Source organism: Salmo trutta, chromosome 21 (assembly GCF_901001165.1).
Source record: "Salmo trutta chromosome 21, fSalTru1.1, whole genome shotgun sequence".
NCBI lineage: Eukaryota > Metazoa > Chordata > Actinopteri > Salmoniformes > Salmonidae > Salmo > Salmo trutta.
Genome location: NC_042977.1, coordinates 41,638,859 through 41,666,057, shown reverse-complemented (window position 1 = coordinate 41,666,057; position 27,199 = coordinate 41,638,859). Strand labels below are relative to the sequence as shown.

Here is a 27,199-nt window from a genome sequence, read left to right as displayed (position 1 = left end):
TATTCTCTGTGTAGAAACACCTCATATCTAGAAGTATTGCAAATATGTAGCTTAAAAAAGTAAGGCATAGACAAGGTTCCAATACGAAGAAACATAAACATTTGTGAAATGAATAGTCAGGATAGAATTGATGACGTCATTGGAAAACTGTCCCTCTAAAGTTGTGGATGTAGCCTACCAATTTCATTATGTAGCTTTTTCCAGCAGAACGTGAAAACAAAAACATTTCTAGATTCTTCTATTTGAAAACCAAGTACAGTGGCTTGTGAAAGTATTCACCCCCATGGCATTTTCCCTATTTTGTTGCCTTACAATCTGGAATTAAAATGGATTTTTGGGGGGTTTGTATCGTTTGATTTACACAACATGTCTACCACTTTGAAGATGGAAAATAATTTTTATTGTGAAACAAACAAGAAATAAAAAAAACAGAAAACTTGAGCGTGCATAACTATTCACCCCCCCCCCCCCCCCCCCCCCCTCCCCAAAGTCAATACTTTGTAGAGCCACCTTTTGCAGCAATTTCAGCTGCAAGTCTCTTGGGGTATGTCTCTATAAGCTTGACACATCTAACCACTGGGATTTTTGCCCATTATTCAAGGAAAAACTGCTCCAGCTCCTTCAAGTTGGATGGGTTCCGCTGGTGTACAGCAATATTTAAGTCATACCACAGATTCTCAATTGGATTGAGGTCTGGGCTTTGACTAGGCCATTCCAAGACATTTAAATGTTTCCCCTTAAACCACACGAGTGTTGCTTTAGCAGTATGCTTAGGGTCACTTTCCTGCTGGAAGGTGAACCTCCGTCCCAGTCTCAAATCTCTGGAAGACTGAAACAGGTTTCCCTCAAGAATTCCTCTGCATTTAGCACCATCCATCATTCCTTCAATTCTGACCAGTTTCCCAGTCCCTGCCAATGAAAAACATCCCCACAGCATGATGCTGCCACCACCATGCTTCACTGTGGGGATGTTGTTCTCGGGGTGATGAGAGGTTTTGGGTTTTCAACAGACATGGCATTTTCCTTGATAGCCAAAAAGCTCAATTTTAGTCTCATCTGACCAGAGTACCTTCTTCCATATATTTGGTGAGTCTCCCACATGCCTTTTGGCGAACACCAAACGTGTTTGCTTACTTTTTTTCTTTAAGCAATGGCTTTTTTTCTGGCCACTCTTCCATAAATCCCAGCTCTGTGGAGTGTACGGCTTAAAGTGGTCCTTTGGATAGATACTCCAATCTCTGCTGTGGAGCTTTGCAGCTCATTCAGGGTTATCTTTGGTCTCTTTGTTGTCTCTCTGATTAATGCCCTCCTTGCCTGGTCCATGAGTTTTGGTGGGCGGCCCTCTCTTGGCAGGTTTGTTGTGGTGCCATATTCTTTCCATTTTTTAATAATGGATTTAATAGTGCTCTGTGGGATGTTCAAAGTTTTGGATCTTTTTTTATAGCCCAACCCTGATCTGTACTTCTCCACAACTTTGTCCCTGACCTGTTTGGAGAGCTCCTTGGTCTTCATGGTGCCCCTTGCTTAGTGGTGCCCCTTGCTTAGTTGTGTTGCAGACTCTGGAGCCTTTCAGAACAGGAGTATATATATTAAGATCATGTGACAGATCATGTGACACTTAGATTGCACACAGGTGGACTTTATTTAACTAATTATGTGACTTCTGAAGGTAATTGGTTGCACCAGATCTTATTTAGGGGCTTCATTACAAAGGTAGTGAATATATACTGCTCAAAAAAATAAAGGGAACACTTAAACAACACATCCTAGATCTGAATGAAAATAATCTTATTAAATACTTTTTCTTTACATAGTTGAATGTGCTGACAACAAAATCACACAAAAATAATCAATGGAAATCCAATGTATCAACCCATGGAGGTCTGGATTTGGAGTCACTCAAAATTAAAGTGGAAAACCACACTACAGGCTGATCCAACTTTGATGTAATGTCCTTAAAACAATTCAAAATGAGGCTCAGTAGTGTGTGTGGCCTCCACGTGCCTGTATGGCCTCCCTACAACGCCTGGGTATGCTCCTGGGCATGCTCCTCCCAGACCTGGACTAAAGCATCCGCCAACTCCTGGACAGTCTGTGGTGCATTGTGGCGTTGGTGGATGGAGCGAGACATGATGTCCCAGATGTGCTCAATTGGATTCAGGTCTGGGGAAAGGGCGGGCAAGTCCATAGCATCAATGCCTTCCTTTTGCAGGAACTGCTGACACACTCCAGCCACATGAGGTCTAGCATTGTCTTGCATTAGGAGGAACCCAGGGCCAACCACACCAGCATATGGTCTCACAAGGGGTCTGAGGATCTCATCTCGGTACCTAATGGCAGTCAGGCTACCTCTGGCGAGCACATGGAGGGCTGTGCGGCCCCCCCAAAGAAATGCCAGCCCACACCATGACTGACCCACCGCCAAACCGGTCATGCTGGAGGATGTTGCAGGCAGCAGAACATTCTCCACGGCGTCTCTAGACTCTGTCACGTCTGTCACGTGCTCAGTGTGAACCTGCTTTCATCTGTGAAGAGCACAGGGCGCCAGTGGCGAATTTGCCAATCTTGGTGTTCTCTGGCAAATGCCAAACGTCCTGCACGGTGTTGGGCTGTAAGCACAACCCCCACCTGTGGACGTCGGGCCCTCATACCACCCTCATGGAGTCTGTTTCTGACCGTTTAAGCAGACACATGCACATTTGTGGCCTGCTGGAGGTCATTTTGCAGGGCTCTGGCAGTGCTCCTCCTGCTCCTCCTCGCACAAAGGCGGAGGTAGCGGTCCTGCTGCTGGGTTGTTGCCCTCCTACGGCCTCCTCCACGTCTCCTGATGTACTGGCCTGTCTCCTGGTAGCGCCTCCATGCTCTGGACACTATGCTGACAGACACAGCAAACCATCTTGCCACAGCTCGCATTGATGTGCCATCCGGGATGAGCTGCACTACCTGAGCCACTTGTGTGGGTTGTAGACTCCGTCTCATGCTACCACTAGAGTGAAAGCACCGCCAGCATTCAAAAGTGACCAAAACATCAGCCAGGAAGCATAGGAACTGAGAAGTGGTCTGTGGTTACCACCTGCAGAACCACTCCTTTATTGGGGGTGTCTTGCTAATTGCCTATAATTTCCACCTGTTGTCTATTCCATTTGCACAACAGCATGTGAAATGTATTGTCAATCAGTGTTGCTTCCTAAGTGGACAGTTTGATTTCACAGAAGTGTGATTGACTTGGAGTTACATTGTGTTGTTTAAGTGTTCCCTTAATTTTTTTGAGCAGTGTATATGCACGCACCAATTTAACGTTGTTTATTTTTTTGAATTTTTTGAAGCAAGTAATTTTTTTCATTTCACTTCACCAATTTGGACTATTTTGTGTATGTCCATTACATGAAATCCAAATAAAAATACATTTAAATTACAGGTTGTAATGCAACAAAATAGGAAAAACGCCAAGGGGGATAATACTTTTGCAAGGCATTGTATAAGTAGACCCATCTTTGGATGCACCCTCCGTTACCTCTGGCAAAACCCCATCCCTCTCCTCCACTTGTGTCAATAGAAAACATTGGGTGGATTCCATTATGCTGAGCCGCAGGGCACTGGTCCGTGACCGGACAAAAGTGGTGAGGGAGGAACACCCTTCTCAAATGGAACAGTAATCTGTGCCGCTCTGTCATGTTATCCACAAGGCGGCATGGTGCATCGTCTAGAAACATACAACATCTCTTTTCTATCAAATAAACGTTTGAATTTTCTAACTAGTTTTCATTGGGAAGTCAGATAAAGCATTTTTTTTAAAGCCATCACTTTTGCACGTGAAAACACAGAATCCTACTCGTTACTCCACGTGCTTATTTATGTCACTTTTGTTTTGAGCCGACTTCACCATGGGCTTTGAACGGGGCACCTGACTCACGACCCGGAGGCAGCCCGGTTCCAAAACAAATGCAACCTTCATCTACTGAGTACATATCTTCGTCTCCTGAATACATACCTTCTTCTTCTCCTGAGTATGAACAAAGTAAACTTACCTATAGGTCTACTTGCTCTATTAAGAACCTTGAGGATCTCGAAATGGAGTCATCGGCAGTGGTGAGCTCTCTGAAGTTGAGCCAGACAAGGATGAAGTGGGTCTACTTGTGGCGAGAGGTGTAGTGGAGACTTCCAACGTTTTCCCTAAGAATCCTCCGGAGATGAATTTGGACGGTAGGAGTGACATGTTTGGAAAGAGTAGATTCCTGCTTTTTGGCCGACCCATACGTTGTGTCAAGCTGGGTAAAGGACACACTTGGAATGGTTAAATCTTAGAAAGTTTAGAGGAGTGGAATTATTTAGATTTTTGTGCATCCTCCACCCAGAGGAAGCGAGCGCGTTGCGTCATGCGTCTCGGGCCTCAACCTGTACCGTGCTTTGCTTTCCGGAGCAGGGCACCGCTCAAAGGGGTGATCAGTGGGGTAGTGTTGAATGTAGCGGTGGATCAAATATAAAATAATATTCCTAGTGTTTGTGATGCCAGCCATTTGGTGAGATGTAGACCCTGTGGCAATGCCAAGACTGAGAATACCCTGTCTGTCTTGTTGAGCTTTTACACAGAGTTTCTACCTGATATGGCCAGGTTAGGTTATATTTGCTATTCTGCGAGGGCCTATGTTCCGAACCCGCTATGGTGCTTTAGGTGTCAAGGATTCAGACATGTTGCAGCAGTGTGTAGAAGGGAGATCCTACAATGTGAGAATTGTGCAGGAGGGCATATGTCAACTGTGGGGGTGGGGGCGCCCATGCAGCTGGGGATACAAAGAGCCCTGTGAGAGAGAGACATGATGAGATTGCCAGAGTTGGAGTGGGGCAAAAAGTGTCCTATCCTGAGGCAGTGAAGAGAGGATAGCCCAAGGGTGAGTGATTCGACTGGGATCCCCCCAGTGAGTAGGCCTGAAGAGAGAGATCCAAAGCAGATGAGTTTTAGTAAGGTTAGATTTCTTGCGTTTATAGCGATGGTGATCAATTGCACTGCACTGATGGAGTGGAAATCACAGAAGATAGATGTGATAGCAGATAAATATTTAGCTGTGAGAGATTTTTAGTGCAGAATGGCTACAGGAAGTTTTGAAAGAAGGGGTTCCATCCTCCCAGGTCGATGGCTTGGTGTAGGATCGTTCAGGGCCAAAGTAGTAGTATGGAAGGGTGGGTTTTTGAGGATAGTGTATAAGTGCAGGGTTAGATGATGGTGCAATTTAAGATTTTCCCATTCCCCTTTTCCATTTTTGTTGACCAAAATGTGCAATTCGCACTCCGACCTGAGAAAGGCAGCAATATGCAACACAGCGTCTAGTCTGCCGGAAATTCCCACGGAGAAGAAGAAAAAAAACAGCCCTCCCATCGACTCCTCCCATGAGCATCACTTATTGGATAATTGCCCTGAACGACTTTGAATAATAGTTCTCCGATTGGCTGTTCATACCTCGAGTGATTGAAAGCCCGCGCTTTACAAACTTTTCCAGACTATCTAAAAAAAATAACAACACAAAATTGTGTATCTTTCCAAGATAATATTTAGCATTCCACTACTCACGAAGTCCTCACTAAACTCGATACAGTTGCGAGTGCATTCCCTGTAACTTTAGGAATCGGCTGGTTTTGTGGCAACTCTTCCTTAGCAACCAACTTCAATACAACAACGAAAAGTCAACACAGCTGTTAGCGAGCTAGCTTGTTAATACGCTCATTTCAGGTTTACAAATAAAAAGGTGAGTTTTGGCCCGGTAAAAGTGAATTGTCTAATTTGGTGTGAAGCTAATTCACACGTTTGCAACACATCTATTATTACTAGCTAAATTGTAATTATTTCGCCTATATTGCCTTGCCTCTATCTTACCTCATTTGCACACACTGTATATAGACTTCTCTATTGTGTTATTGACCGTACGTTTTGTTTATTCCATGTATAACTTTGTCGCAACGCTTTATCTTGGCCAGGTCGCAGTTGTAAATGAGAACTTGTTCTCAACTGGCCTACCTGGTTTAAAAAAAAAAACGTTAACTACCCTAGCTAGGTGGTAGTAGTTAACGTTAGAAAGCTAACTGATGGCTAGCTACCTGTGTAGAATGGGAATAGCGAACTCCGGACCAGGGCGTGACTGGCGTCACTAAACTTTGGTTACTTACCAGGATAAACATGTTGCTAGAGTGCTGACGAACATTTCTCAGAATACGCCGGGTGTCATTCGACGTTCTTCCCAAATACGAAATTGAGTAATACGAAATGTTCACTACACGATGCATGTTAAGGTAGCCTAGTGGTTAGAGTGTTGGACTAGTAACCGAAAGGTTGCTAGATCAACTCCCTGAGCTGACAAGGTAAAAATCGGTCATTCTGCCCCTGAACAAGGCAGTTAACCCACTGTTCCTAGGCCGTCATTGTAAATAAGAATGTGTTCTTAACTGACTTGCCTAGTTAAAATAAAGGTTTAAAATGAATAAATCAGAGCTAGTGAAGCCAGTCACTAGAGCAGCGAAGTAGTGAGAGCGTACGACGCCCTGGACCAGAGCTAGGGTGGGGACAACAAAGTTTTACTGCACCAGAAACACCATCTCTGTTACAGCTGAATAACGTACATCCTTTCCATAGACCAAAGCCCACAATGTCGCTGTGGACTGAGTCCCGTTGGACAGAGAATCAAGGCAACCCTCGTGCTAAAGGGGACACAGTTTATGTTGTCAAGGATGACTCCTCGGACCTCCTGGAAGATGACTCATTTGACCTAAACAAGTCCTATCCATGTGTCGGGCGGCCACTGTACAAGGGCCAGGCTCTAGAACGCTGGCGTTTTCCTGGATCCATAGCAGGTGTGTCTGGGTGCTTCCTGCAACTGCCTCATGGGTGTATTCATTAGTCAGATTCTGTTTGGTCTGTTGAAAAACGTTTTGCAACAGAAACCGTTTTATTCTAGGAACTAAACCGGGAGGGACCTACTGGAATTTCTCGAATAAACTTGTTTTCATTGCTAAATGTTTTCTGTTTGTAGAACTTTTTACAACGGAATCTGTCTAATGAATACACCCTCAGGTGTTTCCCTCTAGCTCATACTTGTGGGATAGGAGTTAACATGGGACTGTCAAACACAATGGCCGTGATGTGTGTGGCAGTGCTCAGGTCTACTTACAGCTGAGATGGTAGTCTCTAGCCAGAACACAATTGAAAGAGGCCGTGGCATCACAACGCAGTGGGAACAGGCTTATACACTATCATTACTAGTTCATGTCAACGTGCTTCTTTCACATGCATTGCTTGCTGTTTGGGGTTTTAGGCTGGGTTTCTGTACAGCACTTTGAGATTTCAGCTGATATACGAAGGGCTATATAAATACATTTGATTTGTTCTAGCTTGTCATCACAAGATCCTATACTGTACATCGTAACCCCTTCCTTTCTCTAGGTGATTCTCAGAACTCCTGTAGCTCTGTGGCTATGAGAGACATTCAGATCCCCAGCCGGCATGGCTCAGGATCACACAGCCAGTCAGATTCGCTGTCCACTCTGTCTGAGTCAGACAGAACCCTGCTCAGCCTGCTGACCTGTGCAGGAGGCTTTGCGCTCTCAGGACCTCCAGCTGTCCACAACCCCAACAAGGCAGTCCTCACTGTAGACTGCAAGAGCACAAAGGTAGGGTCACTATATGACTGCAATTGGGCTATATTTCAAATGCTCTCTCACAATGCAAATGGTTTGAAATCAGATTAAAGGTATATGAACTTGAAACTTAAATGGCTTAGTCAAATGTGTTCCTTTATTTTATATACATTTCCACACTGAGGTCAGAATAATACTGTGATAATGCCATTGTAGTGTAAGAACTGTTTGCATAGACTGCCTGAAATTTCAGCTGGGTATGGTGGGATGGGGTTTTGGCCTTCCTGGTGACATCACCAGGTGGTACATTTTGTTAATAGAGTTCCAAACCCCTCTGCCAATCACAGCTAGTCTTCAGTTTTCCCCTCCCCACTCTGACTGTCCTAGTAAAATTTTAGCTTGAGAAATGTCTCTTTGCTAAGAAGCTTTTTATTTATTTTTTTACAATTTATGTAGAAGTCTTTGTTTCACGGCTAAAGAGGGATCATTGGCACAAGATTTTTATTTTTTTTTACAGATATTGGCTGCAAATGTGAAGGCATGCACATTGTTTGAGTGCACCAGCAATGATCTGATTGGACAAAAGCTGTCCTGCTTCCTGAAGAAGACCAATCAGGTCCTGGAAGAAGCTTTAAGTGAGGGGTGTCTTCAGACAGATGGAAATGTAGCAGTGGTGTCTGGGAAAGTGGTAAGAATGATTTTGCAAATAAAGGCTCAATTGTTTTCCTTCTGCACAGCCTTCTCTTGCTTGTCAAATTATTATTCTTCTGTCTTGCTTAAGAGTACAGACAATCTCACGTCCTTAGATCACGGCATTGATGACTCCTGTTTTCTTCTCTGTAAAGTTGGATGCAGTGAGCCAGCGTGGTACTGAGGTCCCAGTGTCTGTATGGACCCAGAGACAGTCACAGGAAGGACAGCATTGCCTGGTCATGATGGAGCGTGTGGAGAGAATCTCAGCCCTTGTCTCCTTCTCACAAGATGTAAGTTACACACATTCCAAGATGTGGTTCAGAGTGGCAGCTGCGACACTCAAGTCATTTCTGGGTCATGTTCTGTAAGGGCACACAGCACATGTTCTGCAACATAAAAGTCCAGGTAGTCCCTGTCTGTGGTTCAGTATGGTGCCTAATAAATACAACCACAAGGCCTCTGTAGCCTCACTCAATGAGCGACTGCGTTTACTTCCAGGGGAGCATCCTGAGCTGTGACCTGGCCTTTGCCCATCTGCATGGTTACAGGCAGACTGAGGAGCTGACAGGGATGTCTATCAGAGAGATGATCCCCTCTCTACAGATCCCCCTCCACAGCCGCGCTCTGCCCAAGGTCAGTCCACACACACACACACGCCTCTGCCCCATATAGAGCACTGGTTTAACCCTGAGGTAAAATCTCCCTTCCCTCAGATGCTGAGGGTCCAGAGGGTGTCCAGTCGATGCAGGGGGGGCACCTCCATCCTCCTCTGTATTAAACTCCAGGGGGCAGTGGTGTGTGGGAAACCCCAGCAGCTGAAGGAGGGGTTGGGCTGCCCAGAACCCCAAAACACCCCTGGTGGACCTGAGGACCAGCAGGGTGCCCCCATCTCCTCCCCAGTCTGCAGAGCACCACAGCCAGAACATTGTGAAAATGGAAAGGAACTGTCCTCTGGTAGAACAGGTTTCTCATTCCCAATTCTCTTTGAGAAATGTTACTATAGAATTGTTTGTATAAGTTAGGTAGTTTGTGCATGTAAGAAAGACTTCTTGCACACAAAAAAGCAGTATTTGATATCTAAAGATCTTGTTTGTGTGCCATGCCGTCCGTCAGGAGTTAAAGAGAACAGCAGCCTCCTCTCCCCTGGTTCGGGGCTGGTCTATTCTGGGACGGTGTGGGTGTTCGCCCCTCTCAGCGGTCTCCTCACCCTCCACCCTGATGGCTCTATCAACAGCATCCACAACCACCTGTCCCTCAGTCTCCTGGGCTTTGGGAACGCAGAGTTACAGGGGAAGGTATTAAAGTAACTTCTCTCCTACACTCTGGTTCAATCAAATGTATTTAGGAAGCCCTCTTTAAAAAAATAAATAAAAGTTACATCAGCAAATGTCAGTGCTATACAGAAACCCAGCCTACCCCCCTTAAGAAGTAAGGCCTGAGGGGCTGTGGTACATGGCTAATATACCATTGCTATGGGCTGTTCTTATGCATGATGCAACCTCAGGTGCCTTATTGCTATTATAAATTGGTTACAAATGTAATTGAAACAGTAAAAATATGTTGCCATACCTGTGGTATACAGTCTGATATACCATTGGCTTTTAGCCAGTCAGCCAATGCTTTTCTAATACACACAATATTCATTAGTATCATAATTATGAACTCTGTGGCCTTCATTGTATTTAGTTATTGGCTGACGCAAACGAGACTCATTTTATGGTCCTCTAGATTCAACAAGCTGTAGAGGGTTCTGTAACGTAGCTCTAGTTTCTACTCCAGGGTTGGGGTCAATTCAGAAAGTAAACCACGTTCCAATTCAAGTTTTCCTTATTGATGTGAATTGTAACTGTCTTTGTCATGTGTCCTACAGGATGTCACGTTCCTGATTCCTGCCTTCTATGATTGGTTCTGTGGCTTGGAAAATGGTGCCATTACCCTACCCCAACAACCAGGGGGTGGGCTCCTACACACTGGCTCGTCACACCCCTCCAACACAGGTGACTCGTCTGTAGTTTAGTTTCTCTCCATCGTAGGGCAGTGTTCTTCTCCCTCAGTTCTTGATGGCTGTCGTAGTGTATGCAGGATTTTGTTCATCCTAATACTAACACCTGATTCAGCTAGTCAACTATTAATCAAAGACCTTGACTATCCCAATTTTGTACAGATGTTACATCTTAATTTGACCAGTTTCTCACAGGGAAATGATCCTGCAGCAACAGGAAATGTGCATTATGTTCAATTATAATTAATGGACACTTTTGTAGGGGTTGATACATTTATAGTTGGGATACATTAAGTCTGACAATTAAGTGGAGATTTGTTTACTTTAGAAGATTTTTAAACATTGAATACACTATTTGCCTTTCCTGCTGTGCAGTGATGGTGCTCAAATTAGGATAGTATTTCTAAGTGCTGGGCTAGCACAAAGGTCCCCAGCAGGGAAAGGGTTGGCTTGCATCTCTGAAGTGTTACTAGTGCTTGTGTTATTCATGAAATACATTTCCTTTCTACATTGTCAGTGTGTTCTGCCTCTTCATGCATCATTTACATGTGATAATCTTGTGTTCACTGGGTTTGTCAAATCTCAAATCACGTAGTTTTCCAGAATCCAAGTAATGCAGTCAAAAGGGAATAACAATCCTGAGTAATTAGATTTGAATAAAAATAATTGTTTCTGGCTGTCTAGACCCCAGCTCTCTGCTGGCTGCGGACATGGCCATGGTGCAAAAGGCAGAACAGGGGAGAAACCTCTCCACTGGGAAGGGCAGGATCTTCACTGGTTCCAGTACCAGACTGGAGCAGCAGGGCAGCACTCCCTCCACCCTGGACCCTCCGGAGGTTACCTCCACACCCATGATCAGGTAAGTCACCTATGGACAAGTTCAGTCCTGAAATAACCATGTAATGTGGGGGTGTCCTGTTCCCTTTGGTTTTAATTTCCACCTTTACCTCTGACACCTGACTTCCCACTTGAATGAATCAGACAAACTTAAAGGCAATGATCAAAGTCAGCAGGTGAGGCCCGGAGGTAGGCCAGTTGCTAACCTAATAAAAATGTTGTGGATCTACATGAAGTGTTTAATGATAGCGGTTGATATGGGATGGGGCCTACCTGTCAGTGTTTCTGTAGGGGCTAGGTGCCTAACTAGGTTTCTCTCCACAGGGTTGATGACACTGCAGAACTGATGGAAGAAGCTGCCCAGGTGGCCCTGTGTCCCAGCCAGTGTGACAGTGGAGACGACACCCACGACCTGCTACAGTCCTTTGCCCTGGTGGAGAGAGGCGAGGTACTCTGCCTGTCACTCACTCACCCTCCAACCTGTAGCCCAGGAGGGCAGCCCCTCAGTGGGGTGGGACTAGGTATGAATTAGCTAACAAAAAATTTTGACATCCAAATTCACTTCAAATTTTCCTCTGAGAATGGGCTTTAATGTAGACGTGTTATTTGTATTACGTAAGGCACTCCAACCATGGATGAGCGCAGCCGAGCACGGCCCTGCCGCCCCACCCCATACCATGCCAAAGACCCACAGCAGCCGTGTGACCTGTCAGCCCTGCAGGACTCCAGCTTCGAGGTGATCTCCCTGGGCAGCCGCTCCTCCTCAGGGTTCTGTGAGAAGTGGGCTGGGTGTCATGGGGGGTCCAGCCCGACGGCGGTCACCTCTCGGACAGCCCAGGTTGTGGACTCGGCCAGCTGCTACCTGGACCTGGACACCAATGGGGAGCTGGTAACCCGGGCCATGGCCGACCTGAACCTGAGTGGAGTTCTAGAGCTGCGTAGTGTTGGAGGTGACGATGACTTCTCCCATACCTCGGTTGATACCGCCGAGCTCCTGCGTACCCCTTCACCGTACCTGGTCGAGTCCGACCAGGAAGAGGGACCTGGATGTGTGGAGGTCCGGAACAGTCAATTAAAAGGACTGGCGGGGGAGGACGAACGTGACCAGTGGGCTGTGTTCTCTGTTCTCCACAACGTCCAAAGCCAGGACTCTAGACAGATGAATGGAGAGATGCCGTTGATCTCGGATGCCCCTCCCAACACCTCCACCCCTAAGAAGCAGCAGGAGAATGAGTGCTCCAAGACCCCACAGCACATCACAGAGGGGAGCTATGATGGAAGTGTTTACCACAGGGATGGAACAAGAATCGGTTGGTACCTCTTCACAAGCTCTCACTTAGCTTTTATCTTTGTGAAGAGCTCATCTTCCAGGTCTAGAGCAACTCCTAAAGATGGTGTGTGTAATCAGCTCTGTGGTACTCGATTACAAAGTTGGTTTTAGAACTACGAGGATTATAGCCTCTCCCTCTCTTTCCTCCAGAGGTGCAGTGTGAGATCCGTAGGGCTGAGCTTCATGGGGCCAGGTGTGTTTTCTGTGTGTGGCTGAGCAGGCCTGGACAGCAGGAAGCCATGTTGCATCATAGTGGCATCTACAGCAACAGAGCTTCACTACAAAACTCATCCTCACTCAGTCTGGGAGAGGTCAGTAAACTCCTGGTTAATCTGGAAAATCACCTTTTTTATTTAATTGTTTGGTTGATTTGGACAGGTTGACAGATTTTTGCTTTCACCTGGTCTGGTAAAGATATGAGTATTCTGCTGGAAACATTTACTTCCACATTTTGTTACAAAGTCGGCTTAAAATGGATAGAATTTTCTATTTTATCTACACAATACTCTAATCAAACTGGGTGAAAAATTGTCATATTTGTGAACTAAAACGTCATCTTGATTAGATAGTATTGACTCAGGGCATTGAATAACAAGTTACTCTCCTTTGACAGTGATTACACTCTTTCTGGGTAAGTCCCACATGGATTGTACAATATTTGCATGTTCTTTTAAATTCTTCAACCTCTGTCAAGTTGTAGGCCACTCAAGAACATGTAATGTTGCCTTAGTAAACTCCAGTGTATTTGGCTAATCTTTTTTTGTCCTGCTGAAAGGTATGTTTGTTGGAAAGCAGACAGAACCAGGTTTCCCTCTTCTTTTATCATAAATTCCCTAGTCCTTGCCAGTGACAAGCATACCCATAACATGATGCAGCCACCACCATGCTTGAAAATATGAAGTGGTACTCAGATGTTGGATTTTCCCCAACATACCACTTTGTATTAGTACATGAGGTTAAACTGGAATTAACATGAGTGCCTTAATGCAAACAGGATGCATGTTTTGGAATATTTTTTTTTTCCTGTACAGCTTTCCTCTTCACTCAATCAATTAGTATTGGGGTGTAACTACAATGTTGTTCCACAGCCATTAAACTAATTGTTTTAGTCACCATGGGCCTCATGGTGAAATCCCTAAGCGGTTCCTTCCTCTCCGGCAACGGAGTTAGGCAGGACGCCTGTATCTTTTGTAGTTACTGGGTGTATTGATGCACCATCCAAATTGTAATTTATAACTTCACCATGCTCAAAGGGATATTCAATGTCTGTTTTTAGTTTTTGACTCGTATACCATTAGGAGCCCTTTGCCAGGCATTGCAAAACCTCCCTGGTCTTATTGGTTGAATCTGTTTTTGAAATTCACTGCTTGACTTAAGGACCTTACAGATAATTGTGTGGGGTACAGAGATGAAGTAATCAATTAAAAATAATCTTAAACACTATTGCACACAGTGAGTCCATGTGATTTGTTCAAGACATGTTTACTCCTGAATGTATTTAGGCTGGTCATAACAAAGGGGTTGAATACTGAATACTTTTTTTTTTTTGTAAAAATTGAGACTTTTCCACTTTGACATTGTGTATGTAGGCCAGTGACACAAACACAAATGTTTTACATTTGGGCTGTAACAAAATAATGAAAGTCAAGGGTGTGTTTACTTTCTGAAGGCACTTTATTTGTATATTTTGACTCAGGCGATCTTGGAGGCCAGCCGTGGCGGTGCCGGTGAGGCACTGCTCTCCACATTGGATCTGGACCATTCCCGTGCATGCGATGGCCAGTTCTCAGAGCTGTACCAGCCGCTCCATGCTGTGGGGAAAGGGGCCTTCGGCTTTGTGTGGCAGGCTTGCAGACGCTCTGACAGAGAGAAGGTGAGTCGGACTGGGGACTCATTCCATTTTTACTAGTAAAGATGAAGACCAACCACTCTCCCACCTTATGAGTACCATAACATGTCTTTATGTAGGGGAGTGTATTTAAAAAAATAAATTATCTATAATTATACAAGATGTGACTCAACTTTGTATTCCAGGTAACTGTATGACCTCAATGTGGGCGTTTCATGCTTACAAGGTTTCACTGCATCCAGATTCAGTTTTTGGAAAGGTAACTCATGGATTTGTGTATTCAAATATTGTTAAAGTCTGATTGTCCGTCCTATGTGTGTAGGTGGTGGTGAAGTTTATCAGGAAGGGAAGGATAGTCAGTGAATGCTGGGTGGATGACCCCGTGCTGGGCCGCGTCAGCCAGGAGGTCGCCATACTCACCCGCCTGACACACCACAACATCGTCAAGGCAACAACCTTTTTAGTTTGTTTGTTCTGTGTTTTTAATGTGCTTCTGTGGTAACCCACATCTCCTCCATACAGAATAATACAAACCTTCTACACTAAACAGTTTAGAGGCTCTTTTCCTAACATTTATCTGTTTATTCTCTCTCTCATCTTGTCTCAGGTCCTGGAGGTGTTTGAGAACGAGGGTTACTTCCAGATGGTGATGGAAAAGCACGGGGATGGTCTGGACCTGTTTGAGTTCATAGACAAACAGCCCCAGCTGGACGAGCCTCTGGCCAGCTACATCTTCAGACAGGTACGGGACAGGAGGGGGAGACAGAGGAAGAATGAGTGCTTTTCCTTTTTGCACCTGTGTAGAAAGGAAACAGAATATGGGCAGAAAAATGTGATGCGTATTGTCACCACTTTCTGTCTCACCATCTCCTTTTCTTCCCCCCCCCCCCCAGTTGGTGTCGGCGGTGGTGTATCTGAGGAACAAAGGCATTCTCCACAGGGACATCAAGGATGAGAACATCATCATTAACACAGAGTTCCACATCAGACTCATAGACTTTGGCTCTGCTGTCCCGCTGGCTCCAGGGAAGCTTTTCTACACCTTCTGTGGCACACTGGAGTACTGCTCCCCAGAGGTGCTGAAGGGCAACCCGTAAGTACACACAGTTTTTTGGGGGGGGGGATCAAGAAGGGGCTTAGGTGATGGCGTAGCAGGGGCATGACGGGAGTTGTGGCAATGGGGCGTGGCTGAATTGAAATAAACTTTTTAGAGGCCCCCATCTTGGCGGTGTAGAGATGTCTGAATTTAAGCCAATTACCTGCAATTATACACTTTTGGAATTTTATTAGGATCGCTGTTGCAAAAGCAGCATTATGCCATGGAGCTGATATTTTGATTTAAATCTAATTTTGTGCAATTCTATGCATTTTGCCATGGCTAATGCTGTGTTTTGCTTAAACATAACACAATCAATACTGCTAAATTCATTGTTTTGGGAATTTTCAATTCTTCCTGGCTGTTAAGCTTTTCTTTTGCTGACTGTTATTTTTCCAAGATTTATATTTTTTCCTACATGTGTTATCTTGTTTTAGTCATTTTAAGTTTATACAAGGTGTTTTTCCATTCCCTCAAAAAATCTAATGCAGAAAAATCCCTATAAACACACACACTGCCACTTCTCCTAAGGCCAACACAGGCTGAGGGGGTAGTATACACAACTGTTAGGACAAAACAGTTTTTGCAACATGATTTTATAAAACTATAAACTAGGAAATGCCATAAATGAGAGCGGCCTTTTTTTATTTATTTTTAAGTTTACTGTGGGTTCCTTGTTTACTGTGGGTTCCTCCCCTGTGTTGCGTAGCTACAGTGGTCCAGAGCTGGAGTTGTGGTCTCTGGGGGTGCTGCTCTACACATTGCTGTTCGGTGAGAACCCTTTCTGTGACATGGAGGAGACCCTGCAGTCTAAACTCAAGTCCCCTTTCCCTGTCTCTCCAGGTAGGACATCAGTCAGAAACCGGTGTAATAATGGGTACCGGGTTACCAAGATTTAGATTTCCCACCAACTCCTGTTTCCTGGGATAAATAACTGCTAGAAAGCTAACTTGTTTCTATGAACAGCATGACATGTAATGGAACTGTTTAAATTATATATAAATCGGTGTTGTCAGCATGCGCAATCATTTAATTTACACATCACTATCTGCCGTTTGGGAGTCAAGTTATTTTTTTTATTTGCACCTGCGGTTGGTTGCTTTAAATCCGTGTGCACTCGCTCTCTGCCATCCTCTAGCATCAATTCCATTCAAGTTGCCTCAAATGGCTAATCCTGATCAAGATGGATATACAGCATGTACAAAACATTAACACCTTCCTAATATTGCGTTGCACCCCCCTTTTGCCCTCAGAACAGCCTTGTCTATTAAACGGTCATTCATTAGTTAAATATACATTTCTAACCGTTTTACTCTTGCCCAATATGCTCTGCTCTGGCCTCTTTATATAGCTCTTGTGGAGTCCCAGGAAAAGCTACTACAATACCTTAATTGGGACTTTTTTGTTTGTATTTTTAGCATTTCTTGTGCTGAGGGATTCTGAATGTTAAATGCAGCAGCAAAAAACTCTGCCTTTTGAAGCGTGAGAACGCGTGATGGACAAAACACGACCATTCGATGATAAGCGACTTATTCAAGAATGTCATTAGAATGAGGACAACTAAACTTAAATTTAACTGGGGAAGGAATGAAGTAATATGCACATTGCACAACATGAAAGGTAGGCTGTCAGCCTACTAATTACAATTTTATAGCCTAGCACATTTTTGTAACTTTGTAGGCCACATGTCCTTCACCAGCATCGCTTGTTCTCAACTTCATGGGTTGAACGAGGTGTGCAATTCCAGTCAAATAATAGTCCACACACAAGATTACTCGAGCTTGTTTCATTTATTTACCCAAGAGCATACATCTACGGACTTATATATTTTTCTGTGTTGTATAACAGCACAAACTTGGTCTCATACATTTTAATGTAGGGCTCATCTGCCTCAGGCAGTATCCAGCTTGTTTTCATGCCACTCAAATCCAGACATGTATATGCTGTAATGGTTTTGGCGGGAAATACTGGGTTACCCAGGAGAGGAGGGATTTTAAAAAAAAAATATATTTTTTAAATGAGTGAAATTGCCCATTTGTTTTCTTTTTTTTGTTCTCCACAACCCTGCTACTTAACAGTGCTATGAATGGTGTCTGACCTCTTCCTGTGCTCCCCCAGACCTGCATGCTATGCTGTCAGGAATGCTGCAGCCTGACCCCCAACAGAGAATGACCCTGGAGCAGCTCCTGCTGCAGCCCTGGATTCGCCAGCCCATCTGCCTGGCTGACTACAGCTGGGAGGGAGTGTTCCCCTACTGCAAGAGCCACGGTCAGTGGAGGCGACGAGACCCTCTTCTCTCCATTCTTATCACCCAATAGCTAAACAAACGACAGCCACTTTAGTCTGTAGGGTACACTGTCCATATTAGGACATCAGATATTTACCCATAGTCACTTTCCTCTTGTCTTCACAGCTCCCCCACAGTACCACGAGTCTGTTCCTGGGGACTTTCTAGGCCAGGGCTTGTACCCGGACACTAGAGATGATTCTTCACTTCCTTCTGATGATGACGATGAGAGGTCCATGGCCGCCATGACGACTGAGCTCATGAAGTACCTCTCTGATGAATGAGTGAACTTCAGTGGTGCATTTTAATCTTCTGACTTCCTCTCTCCTGGATCTCCTTCCCTTCATATGCACTGATCTGTAAACCTCTGTCCATATTCTCTATCCTATGGGAAGGAGACGAGGGGTGGGAGAACCATTTTAGACTCGAGATGCACCCCAGGTCCCGTCATCGTATATATCAGGACCTGGACTGACTGAAGAGACTCTAAATACCAAGTGTGCTTTTACTACCAGAATAAATAAATAAATGCCATTTTTAGAATGTGGATTTGGGGGGAGATGTATCCTTGAAGTTATGTATATGAATACAACCAAAGAGGTACAGCAAAATAATGGGCTGAACATAAAACACCTACGGGTGCCTTTATTTGCTGTAATCTATTTATTAGAGGGACTGTGGTATATTGGGTAATGAATGTAGCGTAGCTGCCAAAGCCTTATAATGGGTCATAAACTGAAGACCAGTTTCACTTCAAAATATAAAATGCACTGATGCCTCGAGCAGAGGGTTGACTGATTTAGGTGCCACTGCTCGCCAACGGGCCAGATGATTCACTTTGCTTTTATCTGTTGTCTGATTATATTAAACAATTATGTTAAAGAAGTAGTAGTGTAAACTGCTTATTTATGCTTGTCGTTAGTGCAAAATTGTAAGTCTTTCACAGTATTTTAATATTTAATTCGTATGCTTTTATCAGTTTGACTGTTTCCCGTTTTAACATTGCAAATAAAGTATCCAAATATTTAAAGCTAGAATCCTCGTTTGCAAAAATGTTTTTGGGGTGGTCTTGATATACACCTCCCCTATTTATTTGGACCGTGAAGCTAAAACTAATTTGTCTCTATTGCAGCATTTTTGTTTTGAGGCGACGGTGAAGAATGCAATCTTTTTTGGCGGGGGTCTTGTACTTTAAGTATGAGTCTCTCCATTTTGATGGTGACATAAGTATTTGGACAAATTCACTTAGCATATTTAGTTAATAGTAGTATTCGGTCCTGAATTCCTAGCACTCAATGACTACATCAAGCTTGTGACTCAACTTGTTTGTGATCAAGTTAGATGCTTGAAGAGCATGCCCCCAAAACATGTTAACTTCTCACCATTACAGGGAAGGTTAGCCTTTTTGGGGTATGATATTTGTCTAACTTTCTCACTCATTCATGATTTTTCTGGAGTCACGGTAGCATCCACATTTTAATGTAGCTGTATTCAGAACACTAAAATAAGTGACTCCAAAATGACTGTATTACATGCAAATGCATCTTCCAACTGCAAATGCATCTAACAAACTTAATGTCATTTTGTGTTAGGAATCTGGGACCAAATACTAAATGTAATACACTAAGTGAATTTGTCCAAATACTTGTTACCTTCAAATGGGGGGGGACTAGATATACAAATGCTTTCATTCCTAAACAGTAAAACGTATGAAAATACCCTCATGACATTCTCTGTCACCTCATATAAAACATTTGATCTCAAATCCAAAATGCCTGAGTATAGAGCGGAATTAAACGCTTTAGCTTCACTCTCCATATAAATGTGTAGGGGAGTGTATCCATACAAATTGTTAAATAAAGTTATAAACGCCTCATGAGCTTTGTTCAACTGTCATACCCCATCAGAACATGAAATATAAGCTTTAACTCCAATTTGTGTAAACCATGTGAATGTTTAGCCTCAACATGGTTAAAACTATACCTTTGACATGGCTGGTCAGCATCCACAGCTCAATTTGAGCGTGGTTAATGATTCTAGCTTTAGCTACTTTTTCTTATCAAGTATAAATGCACTGTTATTATACTGTGAAACTTGAAAGGAGGCAGAACCAATGATTTTTATGGACGGAACCGTCTCTTATGCTAGTGCACAAGTCTAGGGGGAGATATTTTGCAGACGGCCAAACATGAGCGTTCAAACAACCGGACGTCTGGTAAGCTGGCATCGACTTTTAACTATTTCTAGAGATTTTGTGCTGATACAATGTAAATGTTAATTATGATGAAGAATTAATGGAGTTATATATTTTTTACCATAGTAACACTTTCACAGTTTAACGATTTTGAACATCAATACTACATAGTAGCTAGCTTGATAGCTAGCTTGATAGCTAGCTTGATAGCTAGGTCAAGTAATGTGTTTTGACACCACAGGTTTGAATGCCTGACCTGATATTCCTTGTCTGAACAGTATGTTACAAAGTGAACCACCGAGCTACCATTCTTTTCATTTCCAGCTACACATCTGCTACTTTACCATGTTATTTTCTGCAGGTTCTGCAATGGACCCTGAGAAATGCAACCTGCCCTGTCCTGAACCTAAGAACCATCCTTGGGAGTGACAATGTACGACAACGAGGTTTCATGACATGCAGACTCCTCTGTTCCACCCACAACCAGACTAGCACCCTGCATCAACATACTGACCTGTCACAGCTCCAACTGCAGCCGGGCAGGGAGCTATCCATACGGGCTCTACTTGACATGGGCTTCACAGACACGCAGGCAGATCAACTCTTAGAGGCAGCAACCAAGGGTCGAGGAGGGCAGAGTGAACATGCCTCTTCCACACTCATGGCTCTGTTCGTCCTGGGCCTCAACCCATCTAGTGTGCTGAAAGTCCTGGAGAAGTGTCCAGAGTTGTTTTACGTGAAGGGCACTCAGCTGCAGCAACGTATGGACAACCTGAGGAGACTAGGGCTGCTTGAAGGTGAGAGGATGAACCTGTGTTAGCGCTCTATTCTCACAGCTCGTGCGGTGTAATTTATCATTTGATGGTCAGAGCCAGTGAATTATACTTTGCTTAACTGATGTAAGTGATTGTTATTAAATATGTATGTATGTGTGTTTTTTGGAATATCTACAATATTCAATAAGGTATTGTATTAGTGGAAGCTGCTGAGGGGAGGACGGCTCATAACAATAGCTGGAATGGTATCAAACCAATGTTTTGGATTCCATTCACTCCATTCCAGCCATTATTATGAGTCTTCCTCCCCTCAGCAGCCTCCACTGCATTGGATGTATATGTGCATAACAACTTCCATCCATTTTCCATGGATGCTCTGTAACCCCTGTTTGTCTCTTTCCAGGAAGTCTGCAGCGGGTGGTGAGCCACTACCCCCAGATCCTGACCCTGCCTCTGAGGAGGGTGAACACGGTGGCCAGGTTCCTCAGGGAGAAGTGTGCCTTCACGGTCCAGCAGGCCACTGACATCATCAGAGACTCTCCAGCCGTGGTGCAGGACGACCTGGGACAGCTGGAGTACAAGTTCCAGGTCAGAGGTCACACTCAATGGGAGTTATATGGAGATACTCAATCTAATATCCTTGATGAACTGTGTTCCTCTCACCCCGTTCTCAAAACCCATTGGATGAGGTCAGAGCGGAGGGACTCACTCATCCAATGGGTTTTGAGAAGATGAGGAGAGAGGACGCAGGTATATATGGACGTGGTTGATACCAAAATATTGGGCCGGGGAAATACCATTATCGCAATACTCGTTAGTATCGTGGCAAAGAAACAAAACACATAGCACATTTAACTGCTTTAGGAAAACAGCCCTGATGTTGGAAACAAACATGATGTTGTCATCCAGTCACATGTTTATTTTCCAGGCTACAGTATTTTACATAGAGCAGTGTTGTGATGTGGCTGTCATTAATGGATGGCGGTTATTTCATGAAATCAATGAACTATGTTGAATTATTACGTGATTAAATGATTCATGTAACAATTAACTCATTAGCAATCTTGGGGCACCATGGGAAAAATTTTTTTTTTAGTGAGTTACCGTTTCCCGAATTAACTCAAGAATGTATGATAACATATCATTATCATATTAGTCATCCATGAATTATTATTACCTCATATCAGTCTCATTCTGAACGTCGTTGACTTCAAATTTGCAGGAACCCTAGTCTAAATGATGATTCAGCGATACACAAATTGGCTTCATTATTTATTTACTAAATAATCACACAGAATTACATAAACACACACACAGGAAAGATAATACGTTGATTACTAACATAATGCAATGAAAAGTCCCTAGTGGACTAACCCGATATGACGGCTTGTTACACAATGAAAGGGGTGGGGAAAGAAAGAGCGGGAGGAGAGACCAAGGAATTCAACTATCGTACATACAGTTGAATAATACGCTCATGGGAATGTGAATACTTTGAACATGAACGACCGCTCATTTGAAAAGAATTGCAATGTATTTATTTACGCCAAGATGTCTGTCTGTCATCTCTGTTGAAACCACTCGATCCATCTGTGACGAATAGTTTGACAAAGTCTCTGGTTGTCCACCAGAGGTTACAATGTCCACAGTTGTAGTAGTAGGCTTTCTTTGTTCTGGAAGTGTTTGTTAGATGGATACATCAGACGTTCCAATGGTTGTTTGATACGATCTTCCTCGTGTCTTTGGCCAAAGTTCTAGACTACTTTACATGCAGAGCTGCAGGCGGTGTCTTAGTCTAGTCTTCTTCACTCGTCGAGTTACAGAGGGGTCTTGTAGTTTTAGACCATTTGTCACATATTCAGCTCGCACTGCACGTATACTGGTCTAGCAGTTTTAAACCATTTTACACGCCAGTAGCATACCGACAATGTACTGGTCTAGTAGTTTTAAACCATTTTACACGCCAGTAGCAACCCGGCAATGTACTGGTGTAATGTAAATTTCATTAGGAGTCCTTTTATGCACTCGCCTTGGAGGGCGGTTCCATCACGTTGCCACAATGTCTGTGCTCACGCGGGCATGGTTATTACTGGGCAACAGTTTCTTAGGAAAAACAATTATCTCTCTTAGGTGGCTTAAATCATATTTCATCTTCTCACAAATAGTTTCATATTTAATCATATAAGTTCCAAAACATTTAGATGGAAATCAGATAACTGGGTCATATACATTTGTGGAGTTACTGTTGTTTAGTTATACCGTCCTTAATGATATCACAAAACAACAACTGATTTGACATGATTGTTGTTTGGAGCCCCACCAACCATTTCCCACATCATTTACGTTAGAAATATTGTTTCCAACCTTTTGATGTTAAAGTATTGCAAGGTCTCTCTCTGTTGTAACACCCAGACATTCCATTCTCCATACTGCAAAGGGCCAGAGAGAGAAAGTTTACAACCGGCCCAACTCTCTGTGATCCAGGTTTTTAGAGTTTGGCTTCGTGTTTTCATTTTTGCAGTGGTATAAAGTACTTCAATAAAAATATTTTAAAGTACTACTTAAGTAGTTTTTTGGGATATCTGTACTTTACTATTTATATTTTTGACAACTTTTACTTCACTACATTCCTAAATAAAATTATGTACTTTTTACTCCATACATTTTCCCTGACACCCAAAAGCGTGCCCCTAGCTATCCGTAAATAAAATAAAAAAAACAAGATAATGACGCTGTAAGAAATGTACAATTATTTATACTTTTACTTTTGATACTTAAGTATATTTTAGCAATTCCATTTACTTTTGATACTTTAAGACTTTTACTCAAGTAGTATTTTACTGGGTGACTTTCACTTTTACTTGAGTCATTTTCTATTAAGGCATCTTTAGTCTTACTCAAGTATGACAATTGGGTACTTTTTACACCACTGTATTTTTGCCATGGTAAAATACGATTCTCAATGCAAAATTTCCTATTGGGACAGTAAAGAAATTAAAGCTCCAGCTGCAAGAAAACTACAAATGCCTTCACTAAGCAGATCACTAAGCATATGTTTTTTAGTATGTTGGTCCTTTATGTCGAACATTTCACACTAGTTTTCTTTGTGTTCTTACACCTTTTTCCCCCATCCCTCTCGGCAGTACGCTTTCTTCCGCATGGGGGTCAAGCAGGCGGAGATGGTGAAGTCCAAGCTGTTCCGTGTCACCCTGGAGGAAGTACGCTGCAGACACAGCTTCCTGGAGCGCAGGGGGCTGTACCAGACCCCAGACAAGAAGGGCCAGACTCTCATAGTCAACCCCAAACTCAAAGACATCCTAGCCGTCACCGAGGAAACTTACCTCGCTGACATCGCCATGGCAACACAGGAGGAGTTTAAGGTGTTTCAGAAGCTGATGACGAGAGAATGGCAGGAGGAGGATGATGAGCAGGAGAGGGACATGGGAGCTGACAGTGACGATGAAGAGGAAGACGAAGATGAGGAAGATATGAAAAGTGGCTATAGGCAGAGGAGAAAGAAATGAGGCTAAAGACTGGGAGGAACCGGTGATATCTGAAACAGAATAGATATTTAAAATGATCTAGCTATTTATCACTTGAAAAAAATGAAATAAAGTATTTCCATTTTGATTGCTGGCCTTTGCTTGACTATTTTGACTGTTATTGAGCTGTTGTATGAACATTTAGTAATACAGTGTCTGCCATCAATGACTGTCCGCTCATTGAACAAACACACAATTGTAAAAACCCATGAACATGTTCTGTTGGGATGGCAACAACTTTCATCTCATTCTCAAAACTGCACCTGACTGCCCATTCGCTTATTTACCTGTCCAGGTATCCATGGCAACACTAGTGTAAAGTGAAGTGGACACTTGGATGCCAGCACCATAGTGTTCCCTGTCAGGGTTGGCCCCAGCACCATAGTGTTCCCTGTCAGGGTTGGCCTGGCCCCAGCACCATAGTGTTCCCTGTCAGGGTTGGCCCCAGCACCATAGTGTTCCCTGTCAGGGTTGGCCTGGCCCCAGCACCATAGTGTTCCCTGTCAGGGTTGGCCCCAGCACCATAGTGTTCCCTGTCAGGGTTGGCCTGGCCCCCGCACCATAGTGTTCCCTGTCAGGGTTGGCCTGGCCCCAGGCAGCATAGTGTTCCCTGTCAGGGTTGCCCCCAGCACCATAGTGTTCCCTGTCAGGGTTGGCCTGGCCCCAGCACCATAGTGTTCCCTGTCAGGGTTGGCCCCAGCACCATAGTGTTCCCTGTCAGGGTTGGTCCCAGCACCATAGTGTTCCCTGTCAGGGTTGGCCTGGCCCCAGCACCATAGTGTTCCCTGTCAGGGTTGCCCCCAGCACCATAGTGTTCCCTGTCAGGGTTGGCCTGGCCCCAGCACCATAGTGTTCCCTGTCAGGGTTGGCCTGGCACCAGGCAGCATAGTGTTCCCTGTCAGGGTTGTTCCCAGCACCATAGTGTTCCCTGTCAGGGTTGGGCCCAGCACCATAGTGTTCCCTGTCAGGGTTGTCCCCAGCACCATAGTGTTCCCTGTCAGGGTTGGCCTGACCCCAGCAGCATAGTGTTCCTTGTCAGGGTTGGCCTTGCCCCAGGCAGCATAGTGTTCCCTTTTCAGGGTTGGCCTGGACCCAGCAGCATAGTGTTCCCTGTCAGGGTTGGCCTGGACCCAGCACCATAGTGTTCCCTGTCAGGGTTGGCCTGGCCCCAGGCAGCATATGGCGGCTTAGTCATTAGTGTCTGTCCCATCCGGATATGAGATCAGATGATGTCAACACCAGGAGTGCTAATGGATAAGAACACTCTGAACTGGCATGGCTTACACCTGCACTGTTAGTTTAGTCCCAACTGTCTGGATGAGAGGGGGAGAGTGATCCTATTCACTGATGATCTATGGCTGCATTTCCTCCCACAAAGTTGTTTCCCCTCCTCTTTTTGACCTTGGTAAACCTTATAGGGTTTTATGGGTGAAAGCAATATGGTGGAAACTGAAAGTGGCACTGTTGACTTAAACTTACACGAACCATGTTTCTCAGATCTGTGATGGGGAGTAAGGCAGGAGTGGAGGATACATACTTTCCTGGAATGAGACGCAGCCCGTGTCTCTGTGAAACAGCTAAGTGGCCATGTCTTTATACATCCCTGTGTTATGTTCTATGAGTCAACAGACAGTGCATCAGGGCTGATAAGGCAAGTGGTGCAGTCAGTCAGTCGCTGGATCATTGATTTATAGAAGCATTAAGACTAATGGATGAATGCCAGCCATTACTTTGAAAATTAGGTAAGAAAATCACTTTGGACTTTTATTTATTGTTGACGGGAACTGGTTACATTACTGAAACGTTGACTTTGGTTGATCGATACGCTTGGCGATAGGTGTGTGTCTGTAAACTTGACTGGGTTTTGTTGATCGATAGGTGTGTGTCTGTAAACTTGACTGGGTTTGGTTGATCGATAGGTGTGTGTCTGTAAACTTGACTGGGTTTTGTTGATCGATACGCTTGGCGATAGGTGTAGGTGTGTCTAAACTTGACTGTCTTTTTCCTTTTGTGTTCATGTTGTAGACAAGGGAGAACATTTATTTTGTAATGATACAGTTTATTGATTAAAACTGCATTAAGAAGCTAAAGCATGAAGTCTGATGTGACAAAGTCAAAATCATAATTTATATTAATGGTTAGATCATTTGTCACTAAATAATTATCAATAGAAAGGTGTGAACTGATCAACTATTTTAAATAGATTGCTATATCATTCAAAATGTATATATATTTTTTATGACTGGCAGCTATGAGTTGAGTAATAATGGATATTTAGCAGCCAGACCACCCTGAATGTCTCTTGATCTATCTAAAGCTAAACAGAGTAGGCGCTGGATGGGAGAACAGATGATGTAGCCTAAATGATCATGTTTTTGGGGGTAGCCATGCTGAGGGTACTCTGTGTGCTGGTTTCGGGAGTGAAGGTCATGGCGTATTGCTGTGCTGACACACTAAAGGTGGTGGAAACGAACCTTGTAAATCAACATAGTAACTGTGTATTTAGACACCAAAGTTCACAGACAAGACTGTGATTATGACACTGTGGTTTAGAATTTGAATTCATGCGAGATTAATCTTGACGTTCATTTAAATATCTTGTGTAAATTGCAAAGCAGATTACATCTTCGCTCTGCCTGCGCGAGAGAGAGAGGGAGGGGGGGAGAGGGAGAGAGAGGGAGGGAAGGAGGGAGGGAGGGAGAGGGGGGGAGGGAGAGCAGATTACTTTCCATTGAAATATTAGCTATCTGCTATATTGAAGAATGTTTACCTAATAACTTGAAAAAACTAGTTTGCTGAAGCCTCTCCATCATAGCACCTGTGTCCATATAATGCAGAGATAAGCTCCTTCAGATGAACGCTGCTGTTTGTTTTAATCAGTCTGTTAATTAAGGTACACGCTGACAGTCATATAGAGGGTCAAATGGAATTGAAATCGCTCCATGTTACTGTAAGAAAACATCTAGGCTT

General features: G+C 43.9%; 2 protein-coding genes across 3 annotated transcripts; both read left to right on the top strand.

Annotated features, from left to right (window-relative positions):
- The first annotated feature begins 5,440 nt into the window (after positions 1-5,440).
- Positions 5,441-18,751, top strand: pask (PAS domain containing serine/threonine kinase). Of its 2 annotated transcripts, none has more exons than XM_029705731.1 (20): positions 5,441-5,741; positions 6,623-6,840; positions 7,430-7,656; positions 8,141-8,311; positions 8,469-8,606; positions 8,815-8,949; positions 9,030-9,279; positions 9,430-9,611; positions 10,187-10,313; positions 11,003-11,177; positions 11,480-11,676; positions 11,776-12,465; positions 12,636-12,796; positions 14,182-14,358; positions 14,657-14,782; positions 14,942-15,076; positions 15,228-15,427; positions 16,140-16,273; positions 17,549-17,698; positions 17,844-18,751. In XM_029705731.1, the coding sequence occupies exons 2-20, from the start codon at positions 6,636-6,638 to the stop codon at positions 17,999-18,001; spliced, it is 3,738 nt and encodes a 1,245-aa protein (XP_029561591.1). In that variant the 5' UTR covers positions 5,441-5,741; positions 6,623-6,635; the 3' UTR covers positions 18,002-18,751. The 2 variants fall into 2 exon arrangements, with proteins under 2 accessions (XP_029561591.1, XP_029561592.1); XM_029705732.1 differs by having other exon boundaries at positions 5,442-5,741; positions 9,030-9,270.
- A 1,093-nt stretch (positions 18,752-19,844) lies between these two features.
- On the top strand, positions 19,845-24,317 carry mterf4 (mitochondrial transcription termination factor 4). Its single transcript, XM_029705730.1, has 4 exons — positions 19,845-19,932; positions 20,273-20,708; positions 21,091-21,275; positions 23,831-24,317. Exons 1-4 carry the CDS (start codon positions 19,906-19,908, stop codon positions 24,209-24,211), a joined length of 1,029 nt encoding a protein of 342 aa, XP_029561590.1. The 5' UTR covers positions 19,845-19,905; the 3' UTR covers positions 24,212-24,317.
- The last annotated feature ends 2,882 nt before the right edge of the window (positions 24,318-27,199 follow it).